The following is a 12661-nucleotide window of genomic DNA, read 5'->3' as shown; positions in this document are numbered from 1 at the left end:
CAGTTAACAGTTTCTGTACATGTAAACAAATAATTTGATAATTACTGACACATACTGTACAATGCAAACTACAGACACAGAATCTGAAGATTATGTTTAGACTAGGCTCTACAATGTAAGGTAGACCCTAGTCTATGGTATAATTTGCCGACGTGATTGGATGATATATGTAGCTTCCAAATAAATTATTTAAGCCCAACTGTCACAAGCAAGCTATAAGTAAACTACTCCGTATTAAAGAAGACAACACATACTAAAACAAGCAATCATTAAAAAAAAACACGGAAGGATTGCTATTACAGACCAATCATTCATTGAATTAACTAATGTTGCGTGTAAGAATTTGTTGGATTTACTCTTTCTTTATTCCTTTCATTTCTGTTTTATCCATTATGCTAGACTTCTCTCTTCTTCTGACAAGCCAACGATAGTGAAATTCTACCAATCCCAGATTTCCCAGATAGTGAAATTCCACCAATCCATTTCAATTCGTGTCACTTACGTAAGACGCTCCACAAATTCGGGCTCTTAATAAAGTTCTTTATTGGTTTCGTCAAAAAAAAAAATGGAACTCATAATCCAACGGATTGAATAGTCCGTAAGCAAATTAATTATTAATTAATGCAACTATAAGGTTCAATAGCATTTATTTGGAGGTGAACTATCAAAGTGGTATTCATCCATTTGAGACTAGAATTATAATGATTGCCTGAGAAATCAATCAAGAAGTTTCAATAAAAGAATAATGGGTCCCGAAAAGGGTGGTCAAGTGTATGGAGCATGATTTTCACGAGTTCGATTATTGTCAACTCCTTGTTAATCAACCCCGCACAGGGTCAGCATAGTACAGTTTATCTCTCATGTGTGATTTACGAGGTATTACGCAAGAGCGTGATTTAACTAGTACACACTATCAGGCTGGTTGTGGTTACAAATTTTCCTCGTAACTCAAAAAGAATATGGGTGTTTTTGAGGTTGTGGTGTTCCTAGTAACATGGCTATCATTGTCCTAGAATTCATCTGTTGTGATTAAAGGCAGACTCCAAGATTGAGGGCACATGCAAATGTAGTTTATTATCTCATTGTTTTATCCACACACACACACACACAAAAAAAAGAAAAGAAGATTCGGATCATACTATCTGACAAACAACAAGTATCATAGGACTTTTCAGCAACATTATTTGACCAAACTGATGTTGATCTCTGCAGCCATTTTGGACTTCTAACACTGGCTGCTACCACATAGTTACTAGCTTCTATTATCCATCACTTAAACCTCCTTTCTGCTTCTTCAAGCCCTCTCCTTTCTGTATAATTCCACTAAAAAAGGGGGAAAAATGGCAGTGGGAATATCCATTACAAATGAAGCTGGGCATTATAATGGCAGGATCACATCATTTGTGGTTTTGTCTTGTATGATGGCTGCCATGGGAGGTGTCATCTTTGGCTATGATATTGGGATTTCAGGTTTAGTTTGCTTTCTGCACTTTTCTTTTTTTCTTGATTCTTTTATCCCTCAGTTCTTGGATAATAGACAATCTGTAACTAATGAAGATCAGATTCAGAAGCTGTTTTTCCTTAAAAAGATTCGATCTTTACGAGATTAAGTCCTAAATTGTGTTTATCTGTAGGGGGAGTGACCTCAATGGAGCCATTTCTGAAAAGGTTCTTCCATGATGTGTATACTAAGATGAAGGAAGACAGTGCAGAAGTTAGCAACTACTGCAAATTTGACAGTGAGCTGTTAACCTCGTTTACGTCCTCGTTGTACATTGCTGGTCTGTTTGCTTCGTTGTTGGCCTCGTCTGTGACCCGAGCCTATGGCCGAACGCCCTCAATTCTTATAGGAGGAGTGGCCTTCCTAGCTGGGGCAGCCCTTGGAGGGGCAGCCATTAATGTTTACATGCTGATTTTGGGCAGAGTTTTGCTTGGCATTGGGGTTGGGTTTGCCAATCAGGCAGTGCCTTTGTATCTGTCAGAAATGGCACCTGCAAAGTATAGGGGAGGGATGAATGTTAGCTTTCAATTGTGTGTAGGGATTGGGGTTTTGATTGCAAATTTGATCAATTATGGGACTGAGAAGATTAGGGGTGGGTGGGGGTGGAGAGTGTCTTTAGCCCTGGCTGCAGTGCCAGCATTGGTGCTGACAATGGGGGCAATTGTGCTCCCCGAGACGCCCAACAGTCTGATCCAGCGTTGCAACGATCACGAGAGGGCTAAGGCGACGCTGCAGAGGGTGCGCGGGGCTAATGATGTGCAGGCCGAGCTCGACGATCTAATATCAGCCAGTGAAATTTCAAAAACCATCAAACACCCTTTCAAGAAAATCTTGCAGAGGAGGTATAGGCCTCAGCTCGTGATGGCCTTTGCGGTCCCATTCTTCCAGCAGGTCACGGGGATCAATGTGATCGCCTTCTATGCCCCGGTCCTGTTCAGGACGATCGGCTTGGGCGAAAGCGCTGCGCTCATGTCAGCAGTCGTGACCGGGGCTGTTGGCATCGTGACAACCTTCGCCTCGATGCTGCTCGTGGATAAGGTGGGAAGACGACGGCTTTTGATCTCGGGGGGAATACTAATGTTGGTCACACAAATGGGAGTAGGAGGGGTGATGGCTGCTAAGTTAGGGAACCAAGGAGGGCTAAGCAAAGTTTGGGCTATTGTGGTTTTATTGCTAATTTCCAGCTATGTTGCTGGTTTTGGGTTATCTTGGGGGCCTTTAGGATGGCTAATTCCAAGTGAAATATTTCCACTAGAAATCAGATCAGCAGGGCAAAGTATCACAGTGGCAGTGGGGTTTTTGTTCACCTTTTTGGTTGGCCAAACCTTTTTGGCAATGCTTTGCCACCTAAAGTATGGGATTTTCTTCTTCTTTGGAGGGTGGGTCGCTATTATGACCACTTTTGTGTACTTCTTGTTGCCAGAGACCAAAAACTTGCCAATTGAGAAAATGGATTTAGTTTGGAGAGAGCACTGGTTCTGGAAGAAAATTGTAGTATGATATGAGGAGTTTATTATGAAAATTGTAAATCTCAAAGACAAACATTAATCACTGAAAAAATTTCTGTCATTTCATCCTCCACTTTGCATAAAGTTTCCATCTTTATCCCAAACACAATTGGTGTCTTGGGTATTGGTTTGGTTGAAACCCACCGGGAATCGGGGTGAGAAAACAGTCGGTCGGTTAGATAACCAACCGAACAACCGAAAAAACGACTAAGTTTTTTTACTTTTATAACCGACCAAAACTAACTGAAGTAAATACTATAACTGGCTGAATAACCGACTGTCGGTTACGATCGATTATATCGGTTACCCAAAAACCGAAAAATTGTTCTATATTCTAAACTTAAAAACTAAAATTCTCAAATATGCACTAGTCCAAATTTATATATTGTCAAAGCTCAAATCTTTGAAATGAATTATTATTATTATTATTATTATTATTATTATTATAACAAATGGTATATCTAATCAACAATACACACAGTAACTTCAAAAATTAGGTGTATGTGTATGTGTATTAGTGTGTATATATATACCATAGATCAGAAGGAATATATATATATATATACACACACACACACACAATACTCTAGGCTTTAGCTGAGGTTGAACTTGTAACATTTAGTCCAAATTGTTAGCAACATTTGACTATACTGATGTTGATCCATGCAGCCATTTTGGACTGCTAAGACTGGCTGGTAACACCTCTCTTATTAGCTTTCTACTACCCATAACATAAAAATCCTTTCTGCTTATTCAAGTCCTCTCCTTTAAAATCCACTGAAAAAAAAAAAACAAGAACAGAAGACAACTATGGCAGTGGGAATGTCCATAACAAATGAACCTGGGAACTATAATGGCAGGATGACACCATTCGTCGTGCTGTCTTGTATGATGGCTGCCATGGGAGGTCTTATCTTTGGCTATGATATTGGGATTTCAGGTTTAGTTTGCTTTCTGCACTTACTTTTAACTCTTATTTATTTATTCTTCCACAGTAATTCAGTATCAGCCTCAGAAGTTGAGTGTGTGTTCTTTTTCCTTAAAAAAGATTCGATCTTTACGAGATTAAATCCTAAATTATGTTGTCTGCAGGAGGTGTGACCTCAATGGAACCATTTCTGAAAAGGTTCTTCCATGATGTGTATACTAAGATGAAGGAAGACAGTGCAGAAGTTAGCAACTACTGCAAATTTGACAGTCAGCTGTTAACATTGTTCACATCTTCATTGTATGTGTCTGGTCTGTTTGCTTCCTTGTTGGCTTCATCTGTGACCCGAGCCTGTGGGCGAACGCCCTCGATTCTTATAGGAGGAGTGGCCTTCCTAGCCGGAGCAGCCCTTGGCGGGGCAGCCATTAATGTTTACATGCTGATTTTGGCCAGGGTTTTGCTTGGCATTGGGATTGGCTTTGCCAATCAGGCAGTGCCATTGTATCTGTCAGAAATGGCGCCCGCAAAGTACAGAGGAGGAATCAACATTAGCTTTCAAATGTGTGTAGGCAGTGGGGTGCTAATTGCAAACCTGATAAACTATGGGACTGAGAAGATCAGAGAGGGATGGGGGTGGAGAATCTCTCTGGGATTGGCTGCTGTTCCAGCAGCAATGCTAACGCTGGGCGGGATTTTTCTGCCCGAAACAGCCAACAGTCTGATTCAGCGTTGCAATGATCATGACAGAGCGAAGAGGAGGCTGCAGAGAGTTCGCGGGACTGATGATGTGCAGGCCGAGCTGGACGATCTCGTTGCTGCTAGCGAGGCTTCAAGAACCATCAAACGCCCTTTCAAGAACATCTTGCAGAGAAGGTACAGGCCTCAATTGGTGATGTCGATCGCCATCCCATTCTTCCAGCAGGTCACGGGAATCAACGTGATAGCTTCGTATGCCCCAGTCCTTTTCAGGACAATTGGATTAGGCGAAAGTGCGTCACTCATGTCAGCTGTTGTAACCGGGGCAGTAGGCCTATTCACAACTTTCGTTTCAATGCTGATCGTCGATAAACTAGGTAGACGACGGGTGTTAATCATAGGAGGAATACTAATGTTTCTCACCCAAATGACAGTAGGGGGAGTGATGGCTGCTAAGTTAGGGAACCATGGAGGACTAACCAAAGGTTGGGCAATTTCAGTTTTGTTACTAATTTGCATTTATGATGCCGGTTTTGGGTTTTCGTGGGGGCCTTTGGGGTGGCTGATTCCAAGTGAAATCTTTCCACTGGAAATCAGATCAGCAGGGCAAAGCATCACAGTAGCAGTGAACTTTTTCTTCACCTTTTTGGTTGGCCAAACCTTTTTGGCAATGCTTTGCCACTTCAAGTATGGGATTTTCTTCTTCTATGGAGGGTGGGTTGCTGTTATGACAACCTTCGCGTACTTCTTGTTGCCGGAGACCAAAAATATGCCAATTGAGAAAATGGATATAGTTTGGAGAGATCACTGGTTTTGGAAGAAATTTGCAGAAGTTAAGTACTATGATGAGGAATATAATATATGAGAATCTATTATTCCAATCCATTTGATTAAGACATTGTTTTCATATGGTACTGTTATTGTCTCTTTGTTTCTGTTTGATGTCAATGCCAAAGACCAACTTTAACTACTAAAAAAATCCTTAGCCATTAGATTCTCTGAATTTATAAAGTTTCCATCTTTATCACAGTATTGAACAAAAGACAAATAGTGTGTAAAGGCATTGTTTTTATAGCCATTTTTTCTTTAGCTTAGGGGAGCTTTTATGGATTTTGGATTGGCAAAAGTAGGCCAAGGCAGTGAGTATAATGGCAGGGTTACATGTGTTTTGGTGTTATCTTGTATGGTGGCTGCCTCAGGGGGGCTTCTCTTTGGCTTTGATCTTGGAATCTCAGGTTTCTTTCTTTCATTTCTTCTGTACATCTGATCTGATGTTTCCAAGAAATTTGTAAAGATTGTGTTTTTAGTTTTTTACCTGTTCTTTTGGGCTAAATGAAGTCATGTTTGATGTATATATAGGTGGAGTCTCATCTATGGAGCCATTTCTGAGGAAATTCTTCCCAAAAGTGTACAGAAAGATGAAGGAAGACACCAGCACAAGCAACTACTGCATATTTGACAGCCAACTGCTTACTGCTTTCACTTCCTCACTCTATATTGCAGGCCTAATTGCCACTTTCTTCGCCTCGCCAATCACGAGGAACTTCGGGCACAGACTGTCGATTCTCGTCGGTGGAGCTGCATATCTTGGTGGAGCGGCACTTGGTGGCGCCGCCTACAATGTTTACATGCTGATCTTTGGCCGCGTTTTGCTTGGAGTTGGCATTGGTTTTACTAACCAGGTAGCGCCTATTCTTGATCCTCGTTAAGATCAAACGCTTATTATAGCTAGTAGCGAATGTGCAACTTTATTAGTAGTCAACCCCACATTTCGAAAGACAGGGACACAGGGTACTGGATTTGACCCTTTAGGCTTCTGCCCTGCAACTCCCAGTGCTGGATTTGGCTTTTCAGGCCTCTGCTCGACAATCTTTCATAACTATTGATAAATTTAAGGATGTTTCATTCATTTTCTTCTGATTTCTTGCAGGCAATTCCATTATACCTCTCAGAAATGGCACCAGCTAGGTATAGAGGAGGATTCAACCTTGCTTTCCAATTCTGTGTTGCTCTTGGCATTCTGTTTGCCAATTTGATCAACTATGGCACTGCAAGAATAAAAGGAGGGTGGGGATGGAGAGTCTCCTTAGCCATGGCAGCCGCCCCGGGATTAGTTATACTTTTCGGGGCAATCTTCCTTGTAGAGACACCAAACTTTGTAATCCACCAAGAAAATGATCAAGAAAAGGCTGAAAAACTGCTGCAGAAGCTTCGGGGCGTGGTTGATGTCAAAGCAGAACTATCTGATCTTATTAGGGCAAGTGAGATTGCTAGAACTGTCAAACACCCATTCTCAGACATCCTAGGAAGACAGTATAGGCCTCAGCTAGTAATGTCGATCGCGATTCCTATGTTCCAACAAATAACAGGCATAAATGTGGTCACTTTCTATGCACCTTTGTTGTTCAGGACAATTGGCTTAGGTGAAAGTGCATCACTTCTGTCAGCTGTGGTGGTTGGGCTTGTGGGGGCTGTTACAATCTTGGTCTCATCTTTTGTTGTTGACAGGCTTGGGAGGAGAACATTGTTTAACATAGGAGGGGGTCTAATGTTTGTGACTCACATGTTGGTTGGGTCAATCATGGCAGCAAAACTAGGGGACCATGGTGGGTTGAGCAAGGGTTTTGGAGTGACAATTTTGATTGCTGTTTGTGTTTATATTGTGGGGTTTAGTCTATCTTGGGGTCCACTTGGGTACCTTGTTCCAAGTGAAATATACCCTTTGGAGATCAGATCAGCAGCACAAAGTATCACAGTGGGGGTTGGTTTTCTGTTTATCTTTCTTGTGGCTCAAAGTTTCTTGGCCATGTTGTGTCACCTCAGATCTGGGATTTTCTTCTTTTATGGAGGTTGGGTTGCTGTAATGACTGCTTTTGTGTACTTTCTATTGCCAGAGACAAAGAATGTTCCCTTGGAGAAAATGGGTAAGATTTGGATAGAGCATAGGTTTTGGAATAGTGTCATTCAAGGTTCTAACAAGAAGATGACTACTTAAATCTTCAGGCCAGTTGTCCCACCCAAAGAGGTGCCTATAATTCAGTAGGGAATTAATCACTGTGTTTGACGGTGAAAATTCTGAATATACTCAAAAAAATAAGAAGATGACTGTCTCGTCCGTGATTGAAAAGTTAAACTTAAAAGTCAGAGGTTTGAACCCTACTACGAATATTCCGGGGTTGAGTGCATTTTCGACTAAACCCAAATTCATGTAACATTATTTTATTATGTTTGTATGAATATTATAATTGTAGTGTCTAAAGTCGTATGATATCAATGTCACGTAAATTGATATTGGTATGTTGATGTTACAATTTTATTATGCTTGTATGAATATTATAATTGTAGTGCTTAAAGTCGTATGATATCAATGTCACGTAAATTGATATTGGTATGTTGATGTTACAATTTTATTATGTTTGTATGAATATTATAATTGTAGTGTCTAAAGTCGAATGATATTATTACAGGTCAAATTTAAGCATACAAGACTAATTGGGCTGTGGTCTAGGCTTGAAATTCACTTCATTGGGCCTTGATCTGGCCAATTACTGATGGAATCACCCCAAAAAGTATATTATTTAAAAATTTATTATTTAAATATTAAAAATTATTATTTTGTATATTATCAAATAATGTACATTGTACATAAATAATATATTTTTAATATATTAATTAAAATATATTTTATATTTAAAAAATATTATTTAAATATTAAAAATATATTATTTTATGTAATTTAGTATGTCAAAAATGTATGGTCCACGTAACATTATCTGCGGTCGGGTAGTTCACTCAGTGACACTGACTGATTTCAAGTTTTCAACGATCATGGTGACCGTCGGCAAACATCTTCTGATCATTCGTCTTCTCCTCTTCACACTCCTCTGCATCTTGGTAATACATATCTCTCTGCTTACATACTATGTATGCACAATTCTGAACTCTCTATGTTCATCAATTTCCTGATGATTTATAGTAGTGATGGAAATTTTTTTTGCAATTAATTTTCTGTTGTTGGGTTTTCCCCAAACCTGGTTCTTGAGAAGGAGGGATGAAAAAGATTGAGTCTTTAGGTCTGTCTGGTGTTTGCTTGTCTGAAAATTCTATTTGGAGCTGAGACCAAAAAGTGAACAAGAAAAAACCTTGTGAAATTTCTGCCCTTTTGGTTGAATAAAAGGGGATTTTTTTTTTTTTTCCCTTAATTCAGCTGGACTTATCATGTGTGTTGTGTATGTCTCATAGGGCAATGGAGGTGGATGATAGGTGTAGGACAGAACAGAGCAAGAGTGGATATAAGTACGTTAATTGTGCCAAAGGACCTTGTGGTCGAGTGGCACCAAATTGCTCTCCCATATGGGAGGTTATAGGTGTAGGCTGAGAAAGTAGTTATAAACATATACTGCATTAAAAAAAAAGAGTCAGTAGTACTAAAAAAAGTACGTTGAGTGTATCTCTGGGTGTTTGATTACCACAATTAATAAAAGAACTGTTAGGCACGTTGCTGAACCACATAAATCTTGTCTTCTTTATTTTCTACCGTGGTTATCATTTCTTGTTCTCATTAATCTCAACAATGTTCTATGTTCTATGTTCTTTTTTAGAATACTAAATACTAATAACATTCTGTGTGTGGAAATAGGCAGGTGGAAGTGAGTTGAAGAAGTCAGAACAGTACCCTTTAGTTGTAAGCACCTGGCCATTCCTGGAAGCTGTTAGAGCTGCCTGGAGGGCTGCTGATAGTGGTTTGTCAGCTATAGATGCAGTGGTGGAAGGTTGTTCAGCTTGCGAGGAATTGCGATGTGATGGTACAGGTATTGGACCCAAAAATGCCATTTCTAGGTTGTTCCTTCTTGCTGTGCTAGCATACTTCTTAAAGGAAAATGCTATATTTGGATCAAATTCGCATTTCTAATAGAATACGACCTTTCTAATTTCCCCATGTGAAAGCTTTTCCCAGCATTTTTCGTCGTGTAATTCACTAATTCTTCATTTGAGCAATATTAGGAAGTAACCAAGAAAGATATTGTGTACCTGATTGTGCAGTAGTTGAGAATTTCCTCTTCAATCTCTTGATTGAACGTTTATTAGGAAAGCTTGCAGATAAAAGGTTGCCTTATCAGTATCGTGTGTTTATAGAACCAAGATTTCTGATGTTTTAAGATCACACGTCTAGTTCCTAACCTTAACCGATTTTAGTAATCTCATTAAAGATTCTCCGGGGTGGAATATATGAAATTTTCAATGAAATCTGCTCTCTAGAACAAGAAGAATTTCTCTGATACTTCCATAGGGGATTCTATACGTAGTTTGCTGTTACAGAACAACTATGTGATTTAGCATCTGCCTGATATTATCACGTGAATTGTTTTCAAATCATGAGCGTTTTCAGAATATCATTTCTATGCTCAGTTGGGCCTGGTGGAAGTCCAGACGAGAACGGAGAAACCACAATTGATGCTATGGTCATGAACGGGGTAAAAACTGTTGACTGTTTCTTACGTTTTTCGTCCTTACTGATAAAAGCAAAAACCGGAATTACAATCTATTTTGCATATGCTAAGACATACATAGGTAACGATGGAAGTTGGAGCTGTTGCTGGAATGAGATATGTGAAAGACGGCATAAAAGCTGCAAGGCTGGTGATGGAGTATAGTACACACACGATGCTCGTTGGGGAGAAGGCTTCGGTCTTTGCCATTTCGATGGGGCTTCCAGGTCCAACGAACCTAAGCTCAGCAGAATCAATAGAAAAATGGACCAAATGGAGAGAAAACAATTGCCAGCCTAATTTTAGGAAAAATGTGATTCCTACAGACAAATGTGGTCCATATAGTCCAAAGGGCTTTACCTACCAGGACGAGACGAAATGTTCAGTTGGACCTAACGAATCGGGATCATTTCATATAGGTCCTAACAACCATGACACGGTATCTATGGCTGTTGTTGATAAAGTAAGTTTGAGCCTCCCCTGTAGTTTAATTTTTCCTCCACAAGTATACTCAACATGAAATGTGAAATATTTTTGTCTCTTTAGAAAGGACAAATTGCAGTTGGCACCTCTACCAATGGGGCAACATTTAAGATTCCCGGGAGGTAAAAATGACAGTATTATTGTTTACGAGGTTTTCTTAATGACCCTAGTGGTCTTTGTTATTTTATCGTTTTAGGTTTACTTGACCTAAGAAGAAAGTACTCGGAATGTGACAATTTGTGCAAGTGCAGGGTTGGTGATGGACCGATTGCTGGGTCTTCCGCGTATGCCATTTCTGAAGTCGGAGCTTGTGGTGCAACCGGGGATGGTGACATCATGATGCGCTTTCTTCCATGGTTCTTCTTCTCTGACCCTACTTCCTATTGTGTTTTTTTTTAGTACTACTGATTCTGTTACAATGTAGTATCTGTTCATAATTATATATGTTTGAGTTATTCCAGTATGGCAGTATCTGTTTGTTATGTTACCAATGTGATTACACAATCATTCCTTGCTTGAACTGGAATAACTCGAACATATATATCTGTCTCGTCTGATCTGATCACAGCTATCAAGTGGTTGAGAGCATGAGGCTAGGCCTGGAACCGAGAGCTGCTGCTCAGGATGCAATTTCGCGAATAGCAAGGAAATACCAAGACTTCACGGGGGCCATTTTCGCTGTCAACAAGAGTGGCCATCATGCAGGCGCGTGCTATGGATGGACTTTTCAGTACTCGGTTATGAGACCTGGAATGAATGACGTCGAGGTTTTTACTGTTCGCCCTGAAACCAGGTCTGTTCGATGAAGACGATGCTTCATCCTTAACATGCTGTCTGTGAAGTTTACTTCAACTGATGTTGAATTGTATTGCTTCCATGGCATACCCCATTCATCTCAAATCAAACTATAGAACAAATGTGATGAACATTTTCTTGTCACCTCCCAACTTAATCATTATGTGACGGTATTGATCGATATTCGTGTCTTTTCCATTGGTATAGGTAGGTACTATCAGCTTTTCATTTGCATATTTCTACAACACCTAATGCAACCTAATCAGGGGGCGGTATTGATCGATATTCGTGTCTTTTCCATTGGTATAGTTAGGTACTATCAGCTTTTAATTTGCATATTTCTACAACACCTAATGCAACCTAATCAATGTTGCAGAAAGCGCTAGGCGCTAGTCGGGCGTCCTGGTGGCGCCTAGTAATCTGAGTATATCGTCTCCACTTTTTCCAATAAGAGTTAACAGTTGTTAGACTGTCTTAATCTCCCAAACTAGTAAACTGCATATGCTAGATGTTTAGTTGAGTACATGGCTGATGAAATATAGACGAGGAGTAGCTGAGTAAGCAAAAAAAAAAAAAAAATCACTCAGCCGAGTTGAGCGCCTAATTCGGACAAGTTGGCTAGTTGGGCGCCTAACTCGGTCAACTCAGCCGAGTCAGTGCCTAGGGTGCCTAGTCGAATAGTTAATCGCTCAGCCGACTAAAAGGTTGAAATTGCCTAGGCTTAGAGGCACCTAGGGCCTAGTCAACGTATAAGCGGTCATCCAAGTCGATTTTTGCAACACTGAACCTAATATATTATGCTAGCTTCCGAGCAATAAACAAGCATCTTAGAAATTACTTAATTTATTTAAATATAATTAAACTTGGAAGAAAATAAATATTGACTCCCTTTGGTCCCCCTCAAGTCGTGGAAAAAGATGAGTTCATATGTGGGACAAATGATGTTTCATCCTTTTCTCCGGGTGTCAACGTCTTCGCCAGGGAAACGCGCTTTTGCTGTGTCCGTGCCTTATACCGAAAGAAAGCTTCGCTAGTCTCATGAACTTGCACATTAACTCCTTCGAAAAGTATGGTTGTCAGCATTCATTCTTCAACTTCTCTCATTCATATGAGAAAAGTAGTCACAATTCAAAAAAGTTTGCAATATCTGTGTCCCACATGGGCAATTAAGTTGATTTCTACGTAATAAATTATCAGTAAGGACACATATATAATTAAATACTAACAGTCGCAGTGTGAGAATTATACTCAATGTCGTGAG

The 12661-nt window shown here is 40.0% G+C and overlaps 4 protein-coding genes across 4 annotated transcripts; all 4 read left to right on the top strand.

Moving 5' to 3' along the window:
• The first annotated feature begins 1274 nt into the window (after positions 1-1274).
• LOC116011885 (hexose carrier protein HEX6-like) lies at positions 1275-3078 on the top strand. Its single transcript, XM_031251308.1, has 2 exons — positions 1275-1470; positions 1635-3078. The coding sequence occupies exons 1-2, from the start codon at positions 1341-1343 to the stop codon at positions 2999-3001; spliced, it is 1497 nt and encodes a 498-aa protein (XP_031107168.1). The 5' UTR covers positions 1275-1340; the 3' UTR covers positions 3002-3078.
• Positions 3079-3491: 413 nt separating this feature from the next.
• Positions 3492-5588, top strand: LOC116013713 (hexose carrier protein HEX6-like). Its single transcript, XM_031253610.1, has 2 exons — positions 3492-3949; positions 4102-5588. Exons 1-2 carry the CDS (start codon positions 3820-3822, stop codon positions 5496-5498), a joined length of 1527 nt encoding a protein of 508 aa, XP_031109470.1. The 5' UTR covers positions 3492-3819; the 3' UTR covers positions 5499-5588.
• A 115-nt stretch (positions 5589-5703) lies between these two features.
• Positions 5704-7964, top strand: LOC116013714 (hexose carrier protein HEX6-like). The gene is made up of 3 exons (XM_031253611.1): positions 5704-5868; positions 5993-6315; positions 6564-7964. The coding sequence occupies exons 1-3, from the start codon at positions 5739-5741 to the stop codon at positions 7626-7628; spliced, it is 1518 nt and encodes a 505-aa protein (XP_031109471.1). The 5' UTR covers positions 5704-5738; the 3' UTR covers positions 7629-7964.
• Positions 7965-8393: 429 nt separating this feature from the next.
• On the top strand, positions 8394-11592 carry LOC116014091 (probable isoaspartyl peptidase/L-asparaginase 3). The gene is made up of 7 exons (XM_031254085.1): positions 8394-8527; positions 9273-9444; positions 10043-10107; positions 10205-10585; positions 10669-10727; positions 10857-10961; positions 11174-11592. Exons 1-7 carry the CDS (start codon positions 8462-8464, stop codon positions 11409-11411), a joined length of 1086 nt encoding a protein of 361 aa, XP_031109945.1. The 5' UTR covers positions 8394-8461; the 3' UTR covers positions 11412-11592.
• Positions 11593-12661: the final 1069 nt, after the last annotated feature.

The sequence above is a fragment of the Ipomoea triloba genome, chromosome 3 (genome assembly GCF_003576645.1).
Source record: "Ipomoea triloba cultivar NCNSP0323 chromosome 3, ASM357664v1".
Lineage (NCBI taxonomy): Eukaryota > Viridiplantae > Streptophyta > Magnoliopsida > Solanales > Convolvulaceae > Ipomoea > Ipomoea triloba.
The sequence above is the reverse complement of the archived record's forward strand: the minus strand, read 5'-3'. Positions and strand labels throughout refer to the sequence as shown.

What these genes read in the sequence shown, in the direction of transcription:
- LOC116013713 (XM_031253610.1), top strand. Translation starts at nt 3,820, where the DNA reads ATGGCAGTGGGAATGTCCATAACAAATGAACCTGGGAACTATAATGGC. An exon ending in CTATGATATTGGGATTTCAG is followed by an intron (nt 3,950 to 4,101) that starts GTTTAGTTTGCT and finishes TGTTGTCTGCAG; the next exon opens with GAGGTGTGACCTCAATGGAA.
- LOC116013714 (XM_031253611.1), top strand. Translation starts at nt 5,739, where the DNA reads ATGGATTTTGGATTGGCAAAAGTAGGCCAAGGCAGTGAGTATAATGGC. An exon ending in CTTTGATCTTGGAATCTCAG is followed by an intron (nt 5,869 to 5,992) that starts GTTTCTTTCTTT and finishes ATGTATATATAG; the next exon opens with GTGGAGTCTCATCTATGGAG. An exon ending in GCATTGGTTTTACTAACCAG is followed by an intron (nt 6,316 to 6,563) that starts GTAGCGCCTATT and finishes GATTTCTTGCAG; the next exon opens with GCAATTCCATTATACCTCTC.
- LOC116014091 (XM_031254085.1), top strand. Translation starts at nt 8,462, where the DNA reads ATGGTGACCGTCGGCAAACATCTTCTGATCATTCGTCTTCTCCTCTTC. An exon ending in ATGCTATGGTCATGAACGGG is followed by an intron (nt 10,108 to 10,204) that starts GTAAAAACTGTT and finishes AGACATACATAG; the next exon opens with GTAACGATGGAAGTTGGAGC. An exon ending in CTATGGCTGTTGTTGATAAA is followed by an intron (nt 10,586 to 10,668) that starts GTAAGTTTGAGC and finishes TTGTCTCTTTAG; the next exon opens with AAAGGACAAATTGCAGTTGG.
- LOC116011885 (XM_031251308.1), top strand. Translation starts at nt 1,341, where the DNA reads ATGGCAGTGGGAATATCCATTACAAATGAAGCTGGGCATTATAATGGC. An exon ending in CTATGATATTGGGATTTCAG is followed by an intron (nt 1,471 to 1,634) that starts GTTTAGTTTGCT and finishes GTTTATCTGTAG; the next exon opens with GGGGAGTGACCTCAATGGAG.